This window comes from Mercenaria mercenaria, chromosome 2, assembly GCF_021730395.1.
Source record: "Mercenaria mercenaria strain notata chromosome 2, MADL_Memer_1, whole genome shotgun sequence".
NCBI lineage: Eukaryota > Metazoa > Mollusca > Bivalvia > Venerida > Veneridae > Mercenaria > Mercenaria mercenaria.
The window spans coordinates 3,013,253-3,033,031 of record NC_069362.1 but is presented as its reverse complement, the minus strand read 5'-3'; the positions used below and the strand labels follow the sequence as shown (position 1 = coordinate 3,033,031).

General features: G+C 34.7%; 1 protein-coding gene across 1 annotated transcript in view; it reads right to left on the bottom strand.

The window, feature by feature from the left end:
* Positions 1-15,217, bottom strand: part of LOC123563056 (integrator complex subunit 1-like) — a 93,765-nt gene extending 78,548 nt beyond the window's left edge. The window contains exons 1-8 of the mRNA XM_053537689.1: positions 15,120-15,217; positions 5,817-6,119; positions 4,706-4,902; positions 3,479-3,616; positions 2,527-2,674; positions 1,983-2,094; positions 865-1,051; positions 13-158 (exon numbers count right to left, since the gene is read on the bottom strand). Of these exons, the coding sequence (XP_053393664.1) occupies positions 13-158; positions 865-1,051; positions 1,983-2,094; positions 2,527-2,674; positions 3,479-3,616; positions 4,706-4,902; positions 5,817-6,119; positions 15,120-15,168 (1,280 nt within the window). The 5' untranslated portion in view covers positions 15,169-15,217. The remainder of the gene's footprint in view (positions 1-12; positions 159-864; positions 1,052-1,982; positions 2,095-2,526; positions 2,675-3,478; positions 3,617-4,705; positions 4,903-5,816; positions 6,120-15,119) is intronic.
* Positions 15,218-19,779: the final 4,562 nt, after the last annotated feature.

Here is a 19,779-nt window from a genome sequence, read left to right as displayed (position 1 = left end):
TGAGAGGTATACCTGATACAAACCAAGTAGTGGTTTATGAGAGGTTTAGTTTTCATCCTCATTTTGATAAGCATGGCTATGACCTCCATATCTCCAGCATCGTGTTGACTGCAGTTCATACACACAGACATCAATAGTTCCTGGGAGGCTCTTGCTAGCTGAAATTTTTATTACATATTTTCAGAAATTATTACAAAAATAAAGTGAAATATACTACATTTTTCAATGGTGATGAAACTATAAAATGGGACATACCACCAAGACTATATTGGACCTAGCGTATATGTTTTGATTTTACACCAATACAAACAGAATTTAATATTGCTTTTGAATTTTATTAGTAATCCATTGTATCTTAACATTTTTGGCAACCGATATTGAAAAAGACATGAACGTCATGAGTCCTTGAGCCTGTCCAAACCTGAACATTTCTAAAACTAACACATATTCCTTTTCTGTATTGGGAAGTTCGTTTTGATCATGTATGTCTAACTTGCATTATTGATTACAATATATTTAACAGTAATCAAATAAGTGGTGACTTTATAAAATAAGTGGCGACTTTATTCTCTTTTATGCTGCACTGAGAGCTAAATTCATATGCCACTTTCCCACTGAAATTGTTGTAAAAGACTGCAGGTGCCCCTAATGGGAATTATTTCAGACACAGGTCAGCATCAAGGCAAAACCGCGAACATTCCCAAAACGAGCTAACCAGTCTTCCCCATAAAAAATAGTTCAACCTCCAGATCTCTGGTAAGGCTCAAACCCATACAAATGCCACCCAAGTGATTTAAAGAAATTTTGCCAAGGCAATCATATCTAACATTTACTAAACAAGAGAAGAAAGAACTGTGAACATACTTTTGGATTTTGAAGCCAAAGTTCCAATTTCTGTGCAGCAATTAGTCTCACTTCACCATACCCACAGGTTGCTGTCATCAGCTTGATAAGACTTTTGGACGAGGCATCCATCAGCTGTCTTTTCACCAACTGTTCATGTATAATCTCCAGCACTAAGGTCTCTATATTGTCTATCTGATAGGGATATCTGAAAAACAAAATCAAACTGCTACTTCCTAGATATACACTGTGACAGTAAAATGCCTCTAAAAGAGAACCCTTAAAGTGGAAACTCCTCCCAACTGAACAATTATCTTGGTTCGTAATAACTTCTAAAATAACCTATCCAAAATAAAAACCATTAAACACATTTCCCTGATTTTTTGACCTGTCAGGTAAATAGGGTTCCACTGTTTTCAATGTGAAATCAGTTGTTCATTGAAGACTACAGTGGCACCTACTCCTGATATATACAGGAAATGGGGAACATAAATTTTTTATTTGGTGGTGGAGGGGGAACTATAATTAGAGAGAAATTTTCTTAGCAGAGAGGCATTTAATCAGATGAAGCATTTACAGTGCCTGTACTATCATTACTATAAAACAGAAACAAACTATTTCTGAATAATTTGTATTCTGAATATTTACCTTGGACAAACAAAACTTCCATGTCTCTTCATAATTTCATACTTTAAATTTTTTTGTATTTACCAATATTTGCCTTTTTTAATTTGAACCAATTTCTTTCTAAATGTTTACATAGGATTTACTGCTGCATTCTGTATTTTTAGATATTAACATACTGTGACATTCCGTGTTTCTGGCTATTTGCCTAGGATATACTGTAACCTTCAGTTTTTCTGAATATTTACCTAGTGTATAATGTGACATTCTGCAGTTCAAGATATTTACCCACGATATGTTTATAACATTCTTTACATAGGGCATACTGTGACATTCTGTAATTCTGGATATTTACCTAGGATATGCTGTGATATTCTGTATTTCTGGATAATTACCTAGGATATACTGTGACATTCTGTATTTCTGGATATTTACCTAGGATATGCTGTGACATTCTGTATTTCTGGATATTTACCTAGAATATGTTGTGACATTCTGTATCTCAGGATATTTACCTAGGATATACTGTGACATTCTGTAATAATTCTGGAGTAGAGCTAGAGGATTTATCAGAATCCACTTCCATCTTAATATCATCATCTTCACCTATACTCACAACTGGACTTGCTGTAATATAATTTACAGGTTTCACATTTTATATTTTACAAGATCTCCTTTCCAAAGTAATAGAAACAGAAATTCTTTTTAAGAGACACACTGCCATTTTCATTCTACAATATGTAAACTTTCAGTTTTAATGGTAGAATACATCAGTGGGCTTCATAAGTATAAACTCAGGAAATGATGACATATCTCTAGAACAATAATCTTCAATAAGTCTTTTGGGTAGTGTTGCACATGAAACAATTTGCTTGGTTTTTTACTTAAAACCATTTTTCCATCTGTATATCATTTCTGTAATGGTTGTCTGTTTTGGATCTGTGTTCCTGGAATCCGCACTTGCTTATCCTCTGCAAGTAAACTTGGCAATAGGCATTTCATTTGTCCATTGGGATTTAATATAATTGTGAAATAATGAAACTGTTAGTAAATTCTCACATGAGCCTGGCTCTGTCTTCACTTCAACTGAACTTAAACCTCCCTTCGGTATGTTGGTATTAAATGCTGTAACAATATTGTCAACAAAGCCCTTACAGTCCGGCCTGTCTACCCATACCCTCTCTCCTAGAGCATCATCTATATATACCTGAAAGATTCAAGAAAAGTGTCCATAATGACATCACATTGCGAAATTCATGTACTGTGAAAGCATTATATTTTGTGGGCATGAAAACTGCCTTGGTTTGGTAAAACTGGCTATTTCATGGGAATATGAATTTGTGGAATTCAACTTTTAAACAAAAAGTGAGTGACAACAATTTCTCGGATTTCATTCATTACTGAAGTGCAAGATAGAAGTTGCAAAGTACAGGAAGGTCTGAGGCTCCTCCCATTTAGAAATTTTCTTGCTTCAGGGAAAGTAGCCATATAGCAGGGGGAAATCCACTCATACCACACCACACCCCATCCAAACCCCCTCTCTCCTCCTTCCCAGCTCTGAAGGAAACCCCTGGGAAATTTTTTCTGGTCTGTTGATATTTAATTTTACTGATTGACTCAAAAATAAATTCCACGAAAATTAGTCTCCCATGAATATTAATTAGTTCACAGTATTACGCAAAAAGAATATGCATCAGGCAAAAAAAAATACTTTAACCCCTACCCTGCTAAATTTCTATAATGAACTTGGCCATATTTGAATTTGGATAGTACCATTAACGGTTAGAAGGGGTGGTTACCAAAAAGATACTGACTGAATTGCGAACAGTCCAGATCATGATCTGACTGCATGGATATGCAGGCCGATCATGATCTACACTGGTCTAAAAGACAGAATCAATCGTGTCCAGCATGATAAGGATTAAGACCTTCATCAGATCCATCAGATCATGTTTTTGTTGAATTTTGCAGTATCTCTATAAGCTGGTGGGGAGAAAAGGAACAATCTTACCTTGACAAAATCGTCTGGCCAGTTGTCTTCATCACTGTAAGCTTTCATGAGGACATTACATGCCAAAACTGACACTAGGCTGTTTCCTTTAGACTTGAAATTTAGTGACATGTCCCTCTTTAGCAATGTACAAAATGCCTGAAATAATATATAAATTTAAAATACCAAGTCAAACAATGAAATAATACACAACAAAATTAAAAGACCTAAAAACAGTTTGTTTATGGTAATGTCTTCAGGCAAATATATCATTTTTTTCTTTTGGATAGGGTATCAAAAAATGTCAATGTTATGTAGGTCAGAAACTATAATCATAAACATTATAAACAGAAAATATAAAATATTGCATTTACAAACAAGGTGTCCATTTTCATTTATTCTGCATTAAAACCCTCTTTCAGCCAACTAATGAAAGATTTCACTACAAAAGTTGTAAAAACTTTAGGGTAGGGGATTTAAGCTAGGCAGGCTTAAGTATCAGTTTACATAAAACAAAAAACTTTTTTAGGTCTAACTGGCCGTTTTCTCGGGAAATTATGTATCAGCCTAATCAATTTATTTAATGCCTAGACTGTTTATTTGTCAAGTGTATGTGGGTTTTGGATTTTATAAATGGTACTGAATTGTTTTCACTTCTCCACATAAATCAATGAAACCGTATGATTGAAATTTCAAGTTTTCACACAGACTCATCAAACATCTATATTATAAACAGATCTGAAATAATAAGAATAAGAACATAAGAGAAAATTCTCAATAAAACTTATGATAATGTGATCTTGTCCATTCATGAAGATGTTTGCTTTGCACTTTCTCTTTAAATGTAAGGAACCTTTAAATTCTAAAAATTTCATGATTAAGCTCTGAATTTAATGTCAAAAACAATTTTGCTGTTGTAAATTTCAGTCATTTTGACACCAAAAATTCTGTAAAAATCAATTTTTAACTACATAAATGTGAACGGAGTGTTATGAATTTTTGCAGATATTTTACTTAGCATAAAAGCAACCTTACCATGCAAAAGTTTAACAAAATTCAGAAAAAAGTGGGGTTTTCTTTCGAAATAATGACTTCAACTCTTTTTTTCAGACATACATTTTTTTGCCATTAAGTTTACATCATTCAGGACATTTTAATTTAAAAACTCATAAAGTTCCTAGAACCACACTTCAATACTTTTACAAGATGTATATATGGATTGTGGAAAATATTGCCACACTTATTCACCTCTATAACAAGTTCACTGTTGTATATACTTGGTTTAGCCTTAGCTACATGCATCAGTGTCAGGTACATAATCTGATCTGGCTTAGATCTGTTGCCATGGAGATATTTCACAGCTCCGCAAAGCAGTCCCTCCAGCCTATCAAAATCATTGCTGTCTTCTGCTGCTAAGATCTCACTCAGTAAAACAGCACTGTCAACTAAATGAACGAAATGATAATTAAATTTTTAATTTGATTTAGATGCACTTCATATTATATCCATAAAATATCAATTTAAATACAATTAATTGCAGATTTTTTATATTTATATTGACATTTCTTGTAAAATAAGTAACTTTTTTAAAAAATTTTATCTGGTGGCATGCCCTTAATAGTATATTTCAATAATATTACTTTTCCTTAACATTGGTGCAGGAGCGATTTTAAATTTGGTTGGGGTCAAGCTACCAAACTCTATGTTTTTTACCCCAACCCCTAAAAATTAGACAAAAGAACGTTCTTCTATTCTCCATAGTATTCAATAAACTATCTAATCAAGATCCTATATTTTTACTTGTATGTTCTTGTAAATTATCATTTTAAACCTTATGTACAAGTTTTTTTTTTAAAGATCCAATGCTAAGGAAAGTAACATTTTAATTTCTTTTAAAAAGCACAGAAACTATTTCATTTTATTGGAAAATGAAAGTTGGTATGTAGAAATTCGAAATAAATCGCAGTATATGTACAATTATTTTCTATGAAGTATGAAGAAAGTTAAAAAGACCTGGGGGGTCATTCTGTTGATTCATTGAAATTTCAACATAATACACATACATTTCTTTGAGTTCCAAAGACCTTCTGTAAATTTTGACCTGCCAATCTTCATTATTTAGTGTCTTGCAGAAGTCTATGCACTGGCTATGAAAAAAATTGCCAACTCACTTTCCCTTAGTAATGGACCTTTAAATCAAAATAATTTTTATGGAAGCTAAAAGTTTGGAAGAGAACCAAAGCATATTCTGCTCCCTCTATCACCACTACTACATCTATGCTTATAGCCTTAAGCAAGGAATGATAACAATGTTTACCCTTCCTTAAAGCCTTAAACATGAAATTATAACTATCTTTACCTTCTATTGAAGATTCTTCAAATGCAAGACTAACAGGTGGTACTGGTGACAGACGTTTATCGGTCTCTCTGTCTGCTGGTCGCCCTAAAGGTGTAAAGGTCTGTCCAGGTGCTAAGATCTTTGGTTTCTTTACTCCTCCGCCTGGAGCAAGTAAACTTGTTGACTCTCTCTTTCTATCTCCTAGAGCTGACAACTTCTTCTCCACTATGGAACTTCCTGATGATGAACTCTTCTGGAAGCTGGATTCACCTGGCTTGGTAGGCTTACTGCCTAGGGCAAATAAATCACCAGGAGGGAGAGAACCTGTAGACAAATGAAAAGTTAGATAAACAAAACAGTCCACATACATGACATTAGTTTGTTTGAAATATCTTTAACCAAGTGAACTTAAGATACAATAATTTCAAAAGTGGCCAGGAACGCCAGTGAAAATGTAAACCCTGATGCTTACAAGTGAAAAATAACTTGATTTGACAAGTACAAAAAACCAACACATCTTTTTATATCAAGTAGGTAAAAAGTACACATTCTACTAGTGCAATGTCATGCACTGTGTCAGACAATACAACATACTTGCTGAAAAAGTTAAAAAGGCCTAACAGACTTATAAGTTTCTTTTAATTTTTTAATATAGCTATATATTTTTGTACATCTAGTACATGTTTGACATTACTGTAGCATAACTGGTTTAAAATATCTTTTATTTATGATTTAAATTCTTTGAGTTTGAGTGTAGTACCACCCTCACACATGTCCATTTGACCACATAGAACGATGGAGACCATGACTTTTCACTAAATAAGAGGGGCCCATAGTGAGTGATTCCTGTACTAATGGTCACTATGACCCTGACTGTATTAAAAGGGGGCATAACTCTGGAAATATTGCAGTAAGAGTTATGTATCTTACAATGAAATGTTATGTATTACACAAAACCAAGCACAAAAGCAAATAAGCTATTCAAAAATACACCTTTGAATCATCATTGCATTAGCAATCATGTCTTAAAAACTAAAATGTATCGATTACGCCACTTTTTATAGACGTTGCACGTGAATCTAGGGACAGACTATCAGGGAAGGCAACTAGATATCCAGTAACCGGACCTCTGACTCTGGGTCTACATGTCCAGCTACCTGACCCTATAGCCACCAACTGAACTGCTTCTATCTGATTATAGATACTATTCATGATGAATAGCCTGCCCACTTAGCTCAATTGGGAGAGCCCAGATCTACTGATCCCTGGGTCGTGAATTTGATCCCCAGAGCCGGGGCATATGTTCTCTGTGACGATTTGATGTGTATGAAACAATTCGTCCTCCACCTCTGATTCATCAGTTCATGTGGGGAAGTTGGCAGTTTAATACTTGTGGAGAACAGGACTGTACTCGTACAGAATCTAGGAACACTGGTTAGGTTAACAGTCCACCATTACATGACTAAAATACTGTTGAACAAGAGCTCCGCCAAGTGGGGCAATATACGATGGAAGGGTTATATCAGAGGAGGATGGGAGCAAAATTTAAAGAACTTGACTGTGGAAGCCCAAAGGACAGGAACAACAAAGAGAAGAAATTAAAAAAAAAAAGTTCTAAGTTCTTACCAGGTACAGATATATAAACTGTTTATAAGTGAGAGTAAAGAGGAACGACAATTGTTTTTACTAATTTAATGTGTATCTACCGGTTTTGGTCATATAATGACCTTCATCAGGATAAAATCATAAGAAATTCTACACTAAAGTATACAAGATGTGGGCTAATTTGATAGCTAAATGTTACTAAAAGTAGATTGATCCTGGCAACTGTCCAAATAATAGGTACAGATATGTCAAAATACACCTAAAAATTGGAAGTACCATCCATGTTGTACCACAGAAAAGTGGTCTCGGTTTTTCACTATGGTAAATAATACAAGAGCTGTCACTAATGGTGACAAATGCCCCCGCAGCACCTTGACCTTTGACCTGGTGACCCCAAAGTCAGTAGGGTTGGTGTACTCATAAAGTACTATCAGCATGTAAAGTTTGAAGGTCCTGGGTGAACTGGTTCGCGAGTAAAGTGCCTTCATGCAAAAAGTTAATGTTGGCCCCTGTGACCTTGACCTTTGACCTGGTGACCCCAAAGTCAGTAGGAGTGGTGTACTTAATAAGTACTATCAGCAAGTGAAGTTTGAAGGTCCTGGGTGCAGTGGTTCGCGAGTAAAGTGCCTTCATGCAAAAAGTTAACATTGGCCCCGGTGACCTTGACCTTTGACCCGGTGACCCCAAAGTTAGTAGGGGTGGTGTACTCAATAAGTACTATCAGCATGTGAAGCTTGAAGGTCCTTGGTGCAGTGGTTCGCGAGTAAAGTGCCTTCATGCAAAAAAGTTAACGTTGGCCCCTGTGACCTTAACCTTTGACCTGGTGACCCCAAAGTCAGTAGGGGTGGTGTACTCAATAAGTACTATCAGCATGTGAAGTTTGAAGGTCCTGGGTGCAGTGGTTCGCGAGTAAAGTGCCTTCATGCAAAAAGTTAACGCTGTGACGAACGAACTAACGAACGAACGAACTAACGAACGGACGGACAGTTGAAAAATAATATACCTCCCTTCGGGGCATAAAAAAAAAGGGAGGTAATTTGTCATAAATTCAGTCAATATGTATCTTCACTGATTGTCAAAGTCCATCTGTTGACATAAATGAACCCACATGACCCAGTTTTGAACTTGACCTAGAAATCATCAAGACAAACATTCTGACCAAGTTTCATAAAGATTGGGTCACAACTGTGGCCTCTAGAGTGTTCACAAGGCAAATGTTGACAGACGACGGACAATGAACAATACCTCACCTTGAGCACTTCGTTCTGAGGTGAGCTAAAAAATCAAAATAAGCTATTTATAGTAACATAAAAGGGAAGTACAGTCAACATCGTACTTGCGACCACCTCTATTAAGCAATTTTTGTATTAAACGACCAGTCAAAATCCCTCCCGAAAGTTTTCAGTACATACATTCATTCCATTAAACGACTTTTTTATTAAATGACTAACGACCACATTAATGTAGTCCAGACAGGTAAAATAATCGACAAAAGTATCTATTAAGCTACTGGGTACCAAAATTCTACCAGGCATTTCTTCATCTGTGTAATTAGCGAGTACGTTTTGCACCTGATTAAATGCAATTAACCTTTGTATCAGTTGAATTGACAAACAATCTAGCCATAATTTTCACGGTTTGTGGACTTGGAAAAGTGTTCACGATGTTTAAACGATTTTTAAACCATTCACGTATATTCATAATAAATAGAGTTACTTTAACAGTTAAACGACTTTTCTTTTCATCTGACTGGAATTCATTAAGAGACCATTCCATTAAACCCCAACCTTTGCTATAAAAAGAAGTGGGAGGAGCCAAATTTCAAATGGTGGCTGTTTTTTGCAATAATTTTCATCAGAGAGAGATTTTTCAGGAATTTACCAGAAATAAGCTGTATTTATTTTTTTTTAAAAATATGCAGTTGTGGGGACATGTTTTCTGTTCACAAAAATGCATTCCTTCCACAAATAACCCATTGAATAAATTAGATACAGCAGTTACAAAATTGAAATATCAAGGTATTTTATTGAAAATTTGAATCTGAAACGACCTTTGACCCAAGTCATGTGATGTAAACAACCACAAGTTGTATATAACCCACTTGTGTGTATGGATATTTTGTTCCTAGCAGAGTTTCATGTACAAGATATATAGTTCACATTATAAAAAATGTGTTTACTTTAGATTATGGTTAGTTTTGAATGCATGCACATCTGCATGCTTTTTTATTATGCTTCTTTGATTTAGATATTATGATAATTGAGTTAATAAATCCACTAACCTGAGTCCTAGGTCCATCATAGTTATAATTCCAAATGATATGTTATCCATTTGTAATAATTCTTAGGTGAATATTTCTTTTTATGATACATATAAGTCACTGTTTTGAAATGATTGTAACTTTTTAGTATACATACATTATTACATAATACAGAATTTTAGTTTCTTTTGTCATTTTATTTTTAAAATATAGACGAATTTTGGGTATCTAGTTCCATTTCTGGCCCATGTATGGCTGACCTGGAAGGTTTGGGTACAAGCCCCGCACTTGATTAATTACACATGCTGGCATATTCTCCCTTAATATCCACACATCAGTCTCTGTTCTTGTCCTGTTTAATGCCTTTTGCTTTTTCTGAAAATACTGAGGGAAGTACCAAGCCCCTGCATTGGATAGCATATTCCAGTATTTTTGGTACCTTTTTTTTGTAACCCACTATTTCTTTCATGTGGATTTGCACCATTACCAAGCCAGGACTGTCGTTGTAGAGTAACGCATGGATTCAGGAAACAATGTTGACACGCTTATCCATGTCAATATCCACAAGGTTAGCCTGTCTGTCATCCATATTATCATCACTGTCATCATCATCATTGTCCCCACCGCCTGTTGCTCCCTCAGTAACTGGACATGGCATTTCCACATTTTCAACAACAAGCAAGTTTTCACTATTATTATAATCATTAAAATCATTTTCCTCATCATCCTGTGCCCGCTCTTATTTGACTAATGAATTCTCAAAATCCCAGTCATTAAATTTAAAAAAATGAACCAATGTATCAAACTGTTCCCTTGAAACTTTCAAAGTAATTTCTTGTTTTTCAGCCATTTTGTCTAAAATCTCACACAAAAATTTTGCCGGGAAATTTCACAATGTCAACATAACTGGAACGGATGATTCCATTATTTCTGTGTACAGTTTCTGTTTGCTTATATATCGCATATTTTGTACTAAAATAATGCCATATGCTCAGGACTGTATAATTAAATTATAGTAATGCTATGTACTCTAATGGGGCAGAATAGTTTACGCTTTAATTTTTGAAATAATAAAGTCAACATAACAGATAATCCTGCAACCCCTCAAAAATTGTTTCTAGTGTCTATGGAACTTGACCCAAAATAGTTTATGATCCACTGACCATTACAGTTATCTGTTTCATCAAGATCAGGGATTTATTTTATGACCCAGCATGAAGCATTCTCATCAATTATCTATATATCCACATGTAGATTGCATTTCATGAAGACTGCACAAGTATTTAGTCTAATAAATGTAATTTGCAGTCCTGAAAATTCCCATTAAGTAAATTGATATTCATTAAGAACACAATTAAAATCTGTAAAAATGATTTCTAAAAGATGCCTCTTTATCAATTATGCCAGGTAAATAAAGAATTTGGAAAATTTACAATAAACAGAATATTTAAGGGCTGGTAAAGGCTGATAGGCCTTGGTAAACTAAGAAATAACATTAATAAAATTTATATTTAAAGTCCATAATATATTATTTCAACATTAAACTCATTTTTTCACTGTTTATAACAAGTTTAAAAGGGTATAAATTATATAAGGTTTAGTATGGTAATAAAGTGTTTATATTCACCATTGATTACCATGTGTGATGATGTAAGAAAGTACTTATTAACTGATACCAATTAACACATTGCACTACAGATGTCCATGTACCATACCAATGGCCATTTTTTTATTTGACTTGCATAAATACAGATAGATCAGAAGCATTATAATATATATATAATGACGAATATGCAAGTAGCATATCAGTTTATGAATATGATTTATTATTATTTATTATAATCAAGTCCTCTAAATTTATTCAAGATTTTACTGATTTAAAAAGTAATATTGCAATGTTTTATACTAATGTGTTATGATTTAAGTTTATGAATAAAAACATTGTTCCTTGCATTTTTTATCAATTGTTGATTAATATGACTAATATAAAGTTTACATTTTAACTAAAAATGTAAATACACATAATTATTTATAAAATACATGAAATACTAGTACTTGGTGTTCTCTATGCTGGTGACCATTAGTTGTTACTGGAAGCAAACATTATCAGATACCTGTTGGAATCTTATCGTCTGCTACAGATAAACCACACCTACAAATTGTGTGTGTAGCAGCTACCGGCGATTCCCCTTTAAGAGACCACTTTTTAGCAGTCCCTTGAGTGGTCTCTTAATACAATGTCGACTGTAATTCAATAAAAAAAGTTTCTCAAAAATCCTTCAAGGGATTCAAGAGTGTATAGAAGGGACAAGAAACAAAGTCATATGACCTTTGACCCCTAAGTGTGACCTTGACCTTGAAGCGAGCCATCCAAAACATGCACTCTGCATGTCATCTCAATGTGGAGAACATTTGTATAAAGTTTCTTCGAAATCCTTCAAGGGGTTCAAGAGATACAGAGCGGAAACAAAATTGCTAATGGATGGACTACGGGGTCATAACATAATACGTCCCTTTGGGCGTATAACAATTATTATATGCATTTTTGAAGGTGGTTTGAAAACAGGTTATTGAATCTGTCACCATGTTGAAAATACATGTGTTTGAAATTTGTTATTTATTGCTAAAGATGTATTGCTTTGTTAATTATAAATTCATTATTTTTAAATGTCCAAGTCATTACTTGACTTGGTAACAAATCGATCATTAGTCAAAATAATTCGACGTTTAGATTGTTTTATATTTGTGACAGCCAATGTTAATGTCAAAACTTCGAAGGACCAAAATAATGGAGGCCAAATCACAGTACTGTCATGTAAAGTTATTGGTTTTATCACACTGCACATAATATGCAGTGTTGCACATATGCAGTGTAGACGCGGTAAACATTTATCGTGTACAGTTCATACATAGGTTTAAATCACCAGAAAATCCATAATTTTGGAAAATATTTGATAATTTTTAAATAAATGAACGAGGAATTGAATCCTCCTTTGATACATGTAAGTTTCGTTTGAATTTATCTCATATTTGCCACAAAATCAGCATTTAAACCAAAATTGGCAGCGATGACAATTTCGTTGGAAATTTCCTCCACTATTTTGTTTCTAGAGTGTTTGACGCAAGCTGGAGATATTGCCCATAAGAAATGTCATGAGCATGCCAGGTATCTGGTATTGGGGCGGCGTGAGACATTGACAGGTGGGGATGGGATGGGTGTCCCCTCCCAGTTTGTGGGAGATTTTTTTTGCAAATTTCACCATAAATGACACGATTTGCTTGCATTTAGATACCATTATAACCAATTATATCAAGATGTTATTTGTGCCAATTTCACCAAGTAGCTTTACTTTAGCATTGCTTAAAACAGGGATTTTCATCAGGAAATTGGGAAGAGGCCTTGGCCTTTCAAATTAGGAAATTTATGCGCGATAATTGTCCATTTGGGAAAAAATAATCAACTGGAAGTAAACACTGAAAGACGAATTGAATTTATCTCCCCTGAAACACATACTAAAATCCAGGCCATGGAATATACCGGTAATGGAAGAGACTGGTAATGCGTCACCCGTAGTTCGATACCAGACAAACGCTTCCTCTGGAAATACTAAAATGTAAACAAAATCATAACCATCTGTTGGCATGATTTTAGGAAATCTTACCTTGCATTTTGGGAAATATCTCTGCCACAGTTGGGAAAAAATAGTATATTTTTGATTGGGAAGTGGCCTAATATAGGCCTCTGTTATATAAGGATTGACCTAATATAGGCCTCTGTGATATAAGGATAAAAAGCCCTGAGAAATAATTCTGAGAGTCACTGAAATTTCAAAACGTTTCATTGTCTTGCAAACTGTACACATTCCTATCATTTATAAAACGGAGCCATTGTATCAATGTGTTGAAAGCTTATAACATATTTAATGAGCTTTACTCTTCAAGCATGAACCATCATCAGAAAATATCAATTGAACCAACAAACCATTAAAACAAGAACGAGTGAATGCTCCTTTCTTTTTTATAAAATGTAACTGCATTGTGTATTCTACAGACAACTTACACTTAAATTATCTTCACTTGATGTTTTATTTTATGAGATCCATTTCAAGTGAAAGCAATTTCTTTACTGCATTAATTGATTAAGTTGATATGACATATACTGGTACTGATGATAAACTCGGACAGATGATAAAGTCGAACACCTTCGAATTATTCGATTGCAATCGGTAATTTAAATACAACACCAACTGGTGTAATCAAAAACAAAATTGGTTAATATTCTGTATAAATAAATGACTTACCTCTCCAATTTTACAAGAACGTAGGAAGTTGATGAAAAAATCAGCCATCTAGACATTTTCAAACTAAATGAAACACTGTCTTGCCATTACTAGCCAATTTATTGGGGCGGCGATCGTCATCCCTGCCGCCCCAGTCTCGATGCCTCTAAAAATAACTCAACTGATCCATTTCCTAGGATCGCGTCAACTTTGTTGTAATTCGATCATGTCACAGTAAAATTCATTAATTGTAAGTAACTTCCCCAAATTACTTCTAAGGGGTTTGAAAACTGGTCGGCTAATAGCTATTCATAGCTAATGTTATTATGTTTGCAACCTGACTATAAATAAAAAATTGTGTCTTGTATCTTGTGTTTCGATGGTATATTATATATGATTACTGCCAATTTACCGGACCTTTAAACAGCCCATATATATGCCCTTTCTCGTTATTCCGAGCCCCTTAACCGGTATTTCAGTACCTGTCAGTAACAGATATAACTTAGTTTCAAAAGAGCTTTTGCTATAGTCTGATACTCCAACATCTAAACTTAAAAAATCCCCAGGAAGAAAAATTCTAGGGATTGTTGTCAATGAATAATCCAGGCTTTCACATGATGACCCTCATCCTCTGAAACAGCCAGATACTTTCTCGTTGAACCAAGACTTGTGATCATTTGTAGCATACTAGCTTCCAAAAAACTAATTTTTTTTTTTAAAAAGTTCTTTTTGAAATTAAGAACAGATATATAACTGTGTTTGCAGACAAAAAGTTTTACAATAAGTGGTTTCTGTTTTCTATAAGAAGGTAATATATTGCCCCAGTGATTTTAGATAAGCAAATTTTGTGCCAAAATTTTCTGTTGTGTGATATATTTCTATCCTGAAGGATATTTCAATGAGAGTAATACTATTTTCTTTTTATGTTTGTTTAATTGTCATATGATTTGCCACAACATGCATAAAATTTAGAAACTGGAAATAGCTGCAAGTGCAAATTTTCCAAAGGCTCGGATCAACGAGAAGGCTCGGAATTACGAGAAAGAAGCATACGGGTTGTCGAGATATCCGGTAACCTCTACACTCCAGATTTTAGAGGTCCGGTTACCAGACTCTTAGCTACTGCCTTGCCGAAATTATATATCACATGGATTAATAAAGACATGAGATTTTTCTTGCCTTTCGCCTTATTAGGTCTTTTTCCTTGTCCAGATTTGCCCCTGTCCATTTTTAACCGACGGTAAACTGCGAGTTGTTGTTGTTGTTGTTGCAATTGTGCGCCGTGAATAGGCTCACGCCGCTAAATTTTAAATTAAAGACCATCTATATTTCACGCTCACGACAGCTGTTTTAGGCAAGATGAATGCAATAGTATGAATAGACACAATATGTGGTGCTAAAATGTAGGTCTTTGTAAAATGATTTCAAAATCTAGAGTTAGGGTCATCCGACACCAAATGTCCCTAGAAAGGTAGGCCTACGTAGGTGACATTAATCTACCTAATATATGCCGTTACCGTAATCCCAAAAGGTAAAGTACAAATATAGAGACCTATAAATTACAACTTTCTTGACAACCTTTTAAACTTTAAACTCCAATAAATGATGCTTAAGTCAACAACACTAAGACCTTCTCTAGTCATGGTACCTCAGATCATAACATAGTTTTTCATAAACTGAATATCAATATGTGAAGACTTGTCCAGCCCAAATAGTTAATAAAATGCTACAACAATACAAATTGAACGCATTTTCAAATCAGACCTAGATGAGCTAAGAGTTCAATTTAACATCTCAAACCTTATAGATCCCAACTACACATGGAACGTATTAAATTAAGAAGAAAAGTTTTGGGTTATGGATTGAAACCGGTTGTTGGGAAGCTCTTAATCCATTTTAGGGTTTCACCACGCATAGCATAGTTGGGCAGTTTGAACAGGACTTTCTCTTGTCTCACTTTTATCAAATGCTATGCTAAATGTAATAGTATTAGGTCAATCTGTTGTTTGCCGATTTGACAAGTTCATTTACAAGCATAATTAGTTGTGCCACAAAAGATCTTTTTCTCGGAAACCATGTTGGAGATGGTAGAGAATGCCAAGGTTTGTAAAGTGTTGTAAAAGATAAGATAAGTTTTATTTAAAGTCGGCAAGAAAGCAACATTATAACATAAGCTCTGAAGAGTTTTTGAACCGACTATAACAACATGATAAAAACAGTAAGAACATATTATATAAAAGCTGTAAAAAAGAGAGACAACTCAAGCAGGTCATGATTAAAGCTATGCTGGATTTGCTGATCTTGACCCAAGGGTCTAAAAGCTGCCATAAAAAGATCTGTGTATGACGCTGAAAAGAAGAAAAGGACACAACTGTGTTTTGCTAGAAAATGGTTTTAAAAGACCTATTATCACCCCAAATCAGATTTGGAGAGAACTGATCAGCAACTTCTTCATAGATGTACAAATTACAAAAAACATTTAAGAATTAAAACAATAAGCAATAGACATATAGAAACAAACACAAGGAGCATTATAATTTTTGTAATTGATGAGGACACTATGCATGTTAAAAGGTACCCAAAACAAAATGTACCCAAAATAAGTTAAAATGTACCCACTTGCAAAAGTCAAAACGTACCTATGTTTTTATAAGGAGAAAATGTTCCCATGTTTTATAAAATAAGTAAAAGTTTACATGTTTTCATAGAAACCTCATATTTTCCAAGCAATGGGTACATTTTAACTTATTTTGGGTACAATTTGTTTTGGGTACCTTTTAACATGCATAGTATCCTCATCAATTACAAAACACTTTACAAACCTTGGCATTCTGTACCATCTCCAAAATGGTTTCCGAGAAAAAGATCTTTTGTGGCACAACTAATTATGCTTGTAAATGAACTTGTCAAATCAGTGTACAACAAACAACAAAATTGACACAATACTGTTAGATTTTAGCATAGCATTTGATAAAAATGAGCCAAGAGAAAGTCCTGTTCAAACTGCACAACTATGGTATACGTGGCGAAACCCTAAAATAGATTAAGAGCTTCCTCAACAACCGGCTTCAATCCATAATCCTAAACGGTACAAGCTCAGAGCTCATACAGGTCTATTCTGGACTCCTTAGGGTCCGTGCTTGGGCCCCTACTCTTCTTTGCATACGTAAATGCCCTCCCACGAAATATCCAGTCTAAACTGCGACTATTTGCAGTTCACACTGCAATATATATGTCACTTACCTTTGTCAGACAATCAAATACTCTACAAAACGACCTTCTCGTTCGGGGCAAACCCTTAACTTTATCTGGGGACCTAACGCCGCTCTTCATGGAATTACTCGCCTCAACACATGTATCATTGAAGGTTCCATGTTCACCGCCGTTTGAATACATCTGCGGATGTCTCTAAATTGCTTTTTGTACTTTTAGCATGTGTAAATGTTGAGTTCTGCTCAACCCGGGGCTAGAGGGCGTGGACGGTAGCATGCATTTCCACTACCGTCCATGAACAGGCTCAATCAAACCGAGCCTGCAACATTTTCGTTTTTGTCGTGTTGAGCGACCTGTGAAGTTTCCACTTTTCTCTATTTTAAACATTAAAAAGTGGGAGTCGGAATGGGATATGGAATTCAATCCCTCCAAGAGTCAAGTTATCAACGTCACAAGAAACAAAATCCTATTACTTTACAATTCAAACTGCGTAATACACTACTAGAATCTGTCACTTCAGCAAAATACCTTGGTATAGATACATAAAACGATCTCTCGTTGGACGCCCATATAAATATGTCAACAAAAAAGGCTAATTAAATTCTAGGTTTCCTAAGCAGAAAATATAAAGGTCAACTCAAAACCCCTTAAGTCCATAACATTTCAGACCTACTTTGGACCACAGCTGGAATATAGCTCCGAAGTCTGTTTACCATACACACAAACTGGAATATAGACAAAATAGAAACTTTGGGCTATGTCCGACTTTGGTCGCACCTCCAGTATAACTGAAATGCTATACAGTCTAAAATAGCGCATCTTAGATCTCCGGCGCATTGACTTCGACTCTCTCTCTCTCTCTCTCTCTCTCTCTCTCTCTCTCTCTCTCTCTCTCTGACTACTAACTACTACAAATAATCCTTTTTCCTCAGGACAATAGTTCTATGGAATAATTTTCCTTCCAGTTCAATGCCGCTGTTTGCAACATATGAGAACATACTTCAACATCATTTTTCTCTTCATCCCTGTTTTTATCTTTTAAATTACTAACATAATTTTCAATTCTCTTTCATTTTGCCCGAAATTCTTTTATTTTTCACCAGCAATCTTTGTGGCTAGACGTTCACGAAAGTGTCTACTTCCCTGACAATAATGGATGGATGGATAGATGGGTGGGTGGATGGATGGATGGATGGAAATACCTCAATATACCTAGTCAGTGAACTTAGTTCTCGGCCCCAGGTGACCCAGTTACAAAGTTTCGAAGTTTATTGGAAGTGAATGCCCTTAAAGGCCCTGACTTCCAGATTTTGCTAAGAAATAATTTTTCTTTCGAATTAAAGTTTGGTCATATTATGAACATCAGAATATGAGTTTTGCTCTAAAAATTTGTAAATTCCCAATCAAGAAAAAAAGATGACCACGTCGGGAATCCAACCCCGGACCGCCGCGGCAATAAAGACATTTTCCTGTCATCGTAACCAATAGAGCTATAGCGGAATTAGTGAATTATGACTTCAAAATATAGATATTTATTATCGAGACAGTTTACTTGGAATAAAACGTTACAAACGCTTTTCGATTTTCATCGTAAAAAGTAGTTTAAACAGCAAATTCTCATGTGTTTCCGTAACATATATATATTTTTTGTCAGTAATTAAGTTTTAAAGTTTTCTTAAAAGTACAGCATTTATTATTTCAAGATATCTAAAAAAAATATAAAAAAATTGTTGTCGAACGATCTGGAGGCCAGTCCCTTTAAGGGCACCTGACATAAACATAACATATCATTCAACAACATGGCATATTAAACAAGATGCAGTTATTGTTAACAATGTATGCGGAGAATGAGAAATGTTATTAAGGTAGCGGACAGGCAAACAATAGACCCTCTAAATAATCCAACTTCTACACCAAAAGAATGCCGAACCGCCCAAGAAGAACAAGCAATCACTCGGTTATTGCCAAGTTTGATTACGGGTCCACCACCCCAAAACTTGCAAATTATCTAAAACTAGACATCATATTTTTACAAAGAACTGCCAATTTAAGTAAAGTCGTTCAATTTTCACATAAATTTGGAGAATTTAAAAGCATTACGATGTTTCAAAGAAGTATAAAATACATAACTCCTTGGATGTTTAAAGTAATTTAGTCAGCAACATATTTATATCTAACATTATTAAAGTAGGTGCAATTGAAGAGATAATGAAATTCATCACCTAACACGTTGTTATAAACATAACTGACAGATTCTTTGTTCTCTAGCAATATTGTAAAATCTTCCATTTTTCTATAGGTAGTTATGATTCATACACCTGAATTTACATAGTGTGACAGCAAGGCAGAAGTTTACGAAATCTTCCGAGATTTGATCGAGGGTAACGTTCTCACCAAATTTCATTAAGACTGGACCAAAATACTGACCTTGAGAGTGTTGATGCCGACGGACTTAGAAGATTTAACAGACTTTTGCCTCGACAACTTTTTTTGCACAACTTGTCGGATTCAACATGGGACCGTGTGTTATAAGGTATCACAATCCGCTACAGAAATAGTTCATAAATAGTTTCTTTTTTTTTGCTTAAATGAATAGTTTTTCTCCTTTTTATTCCTTAGTTTTTAT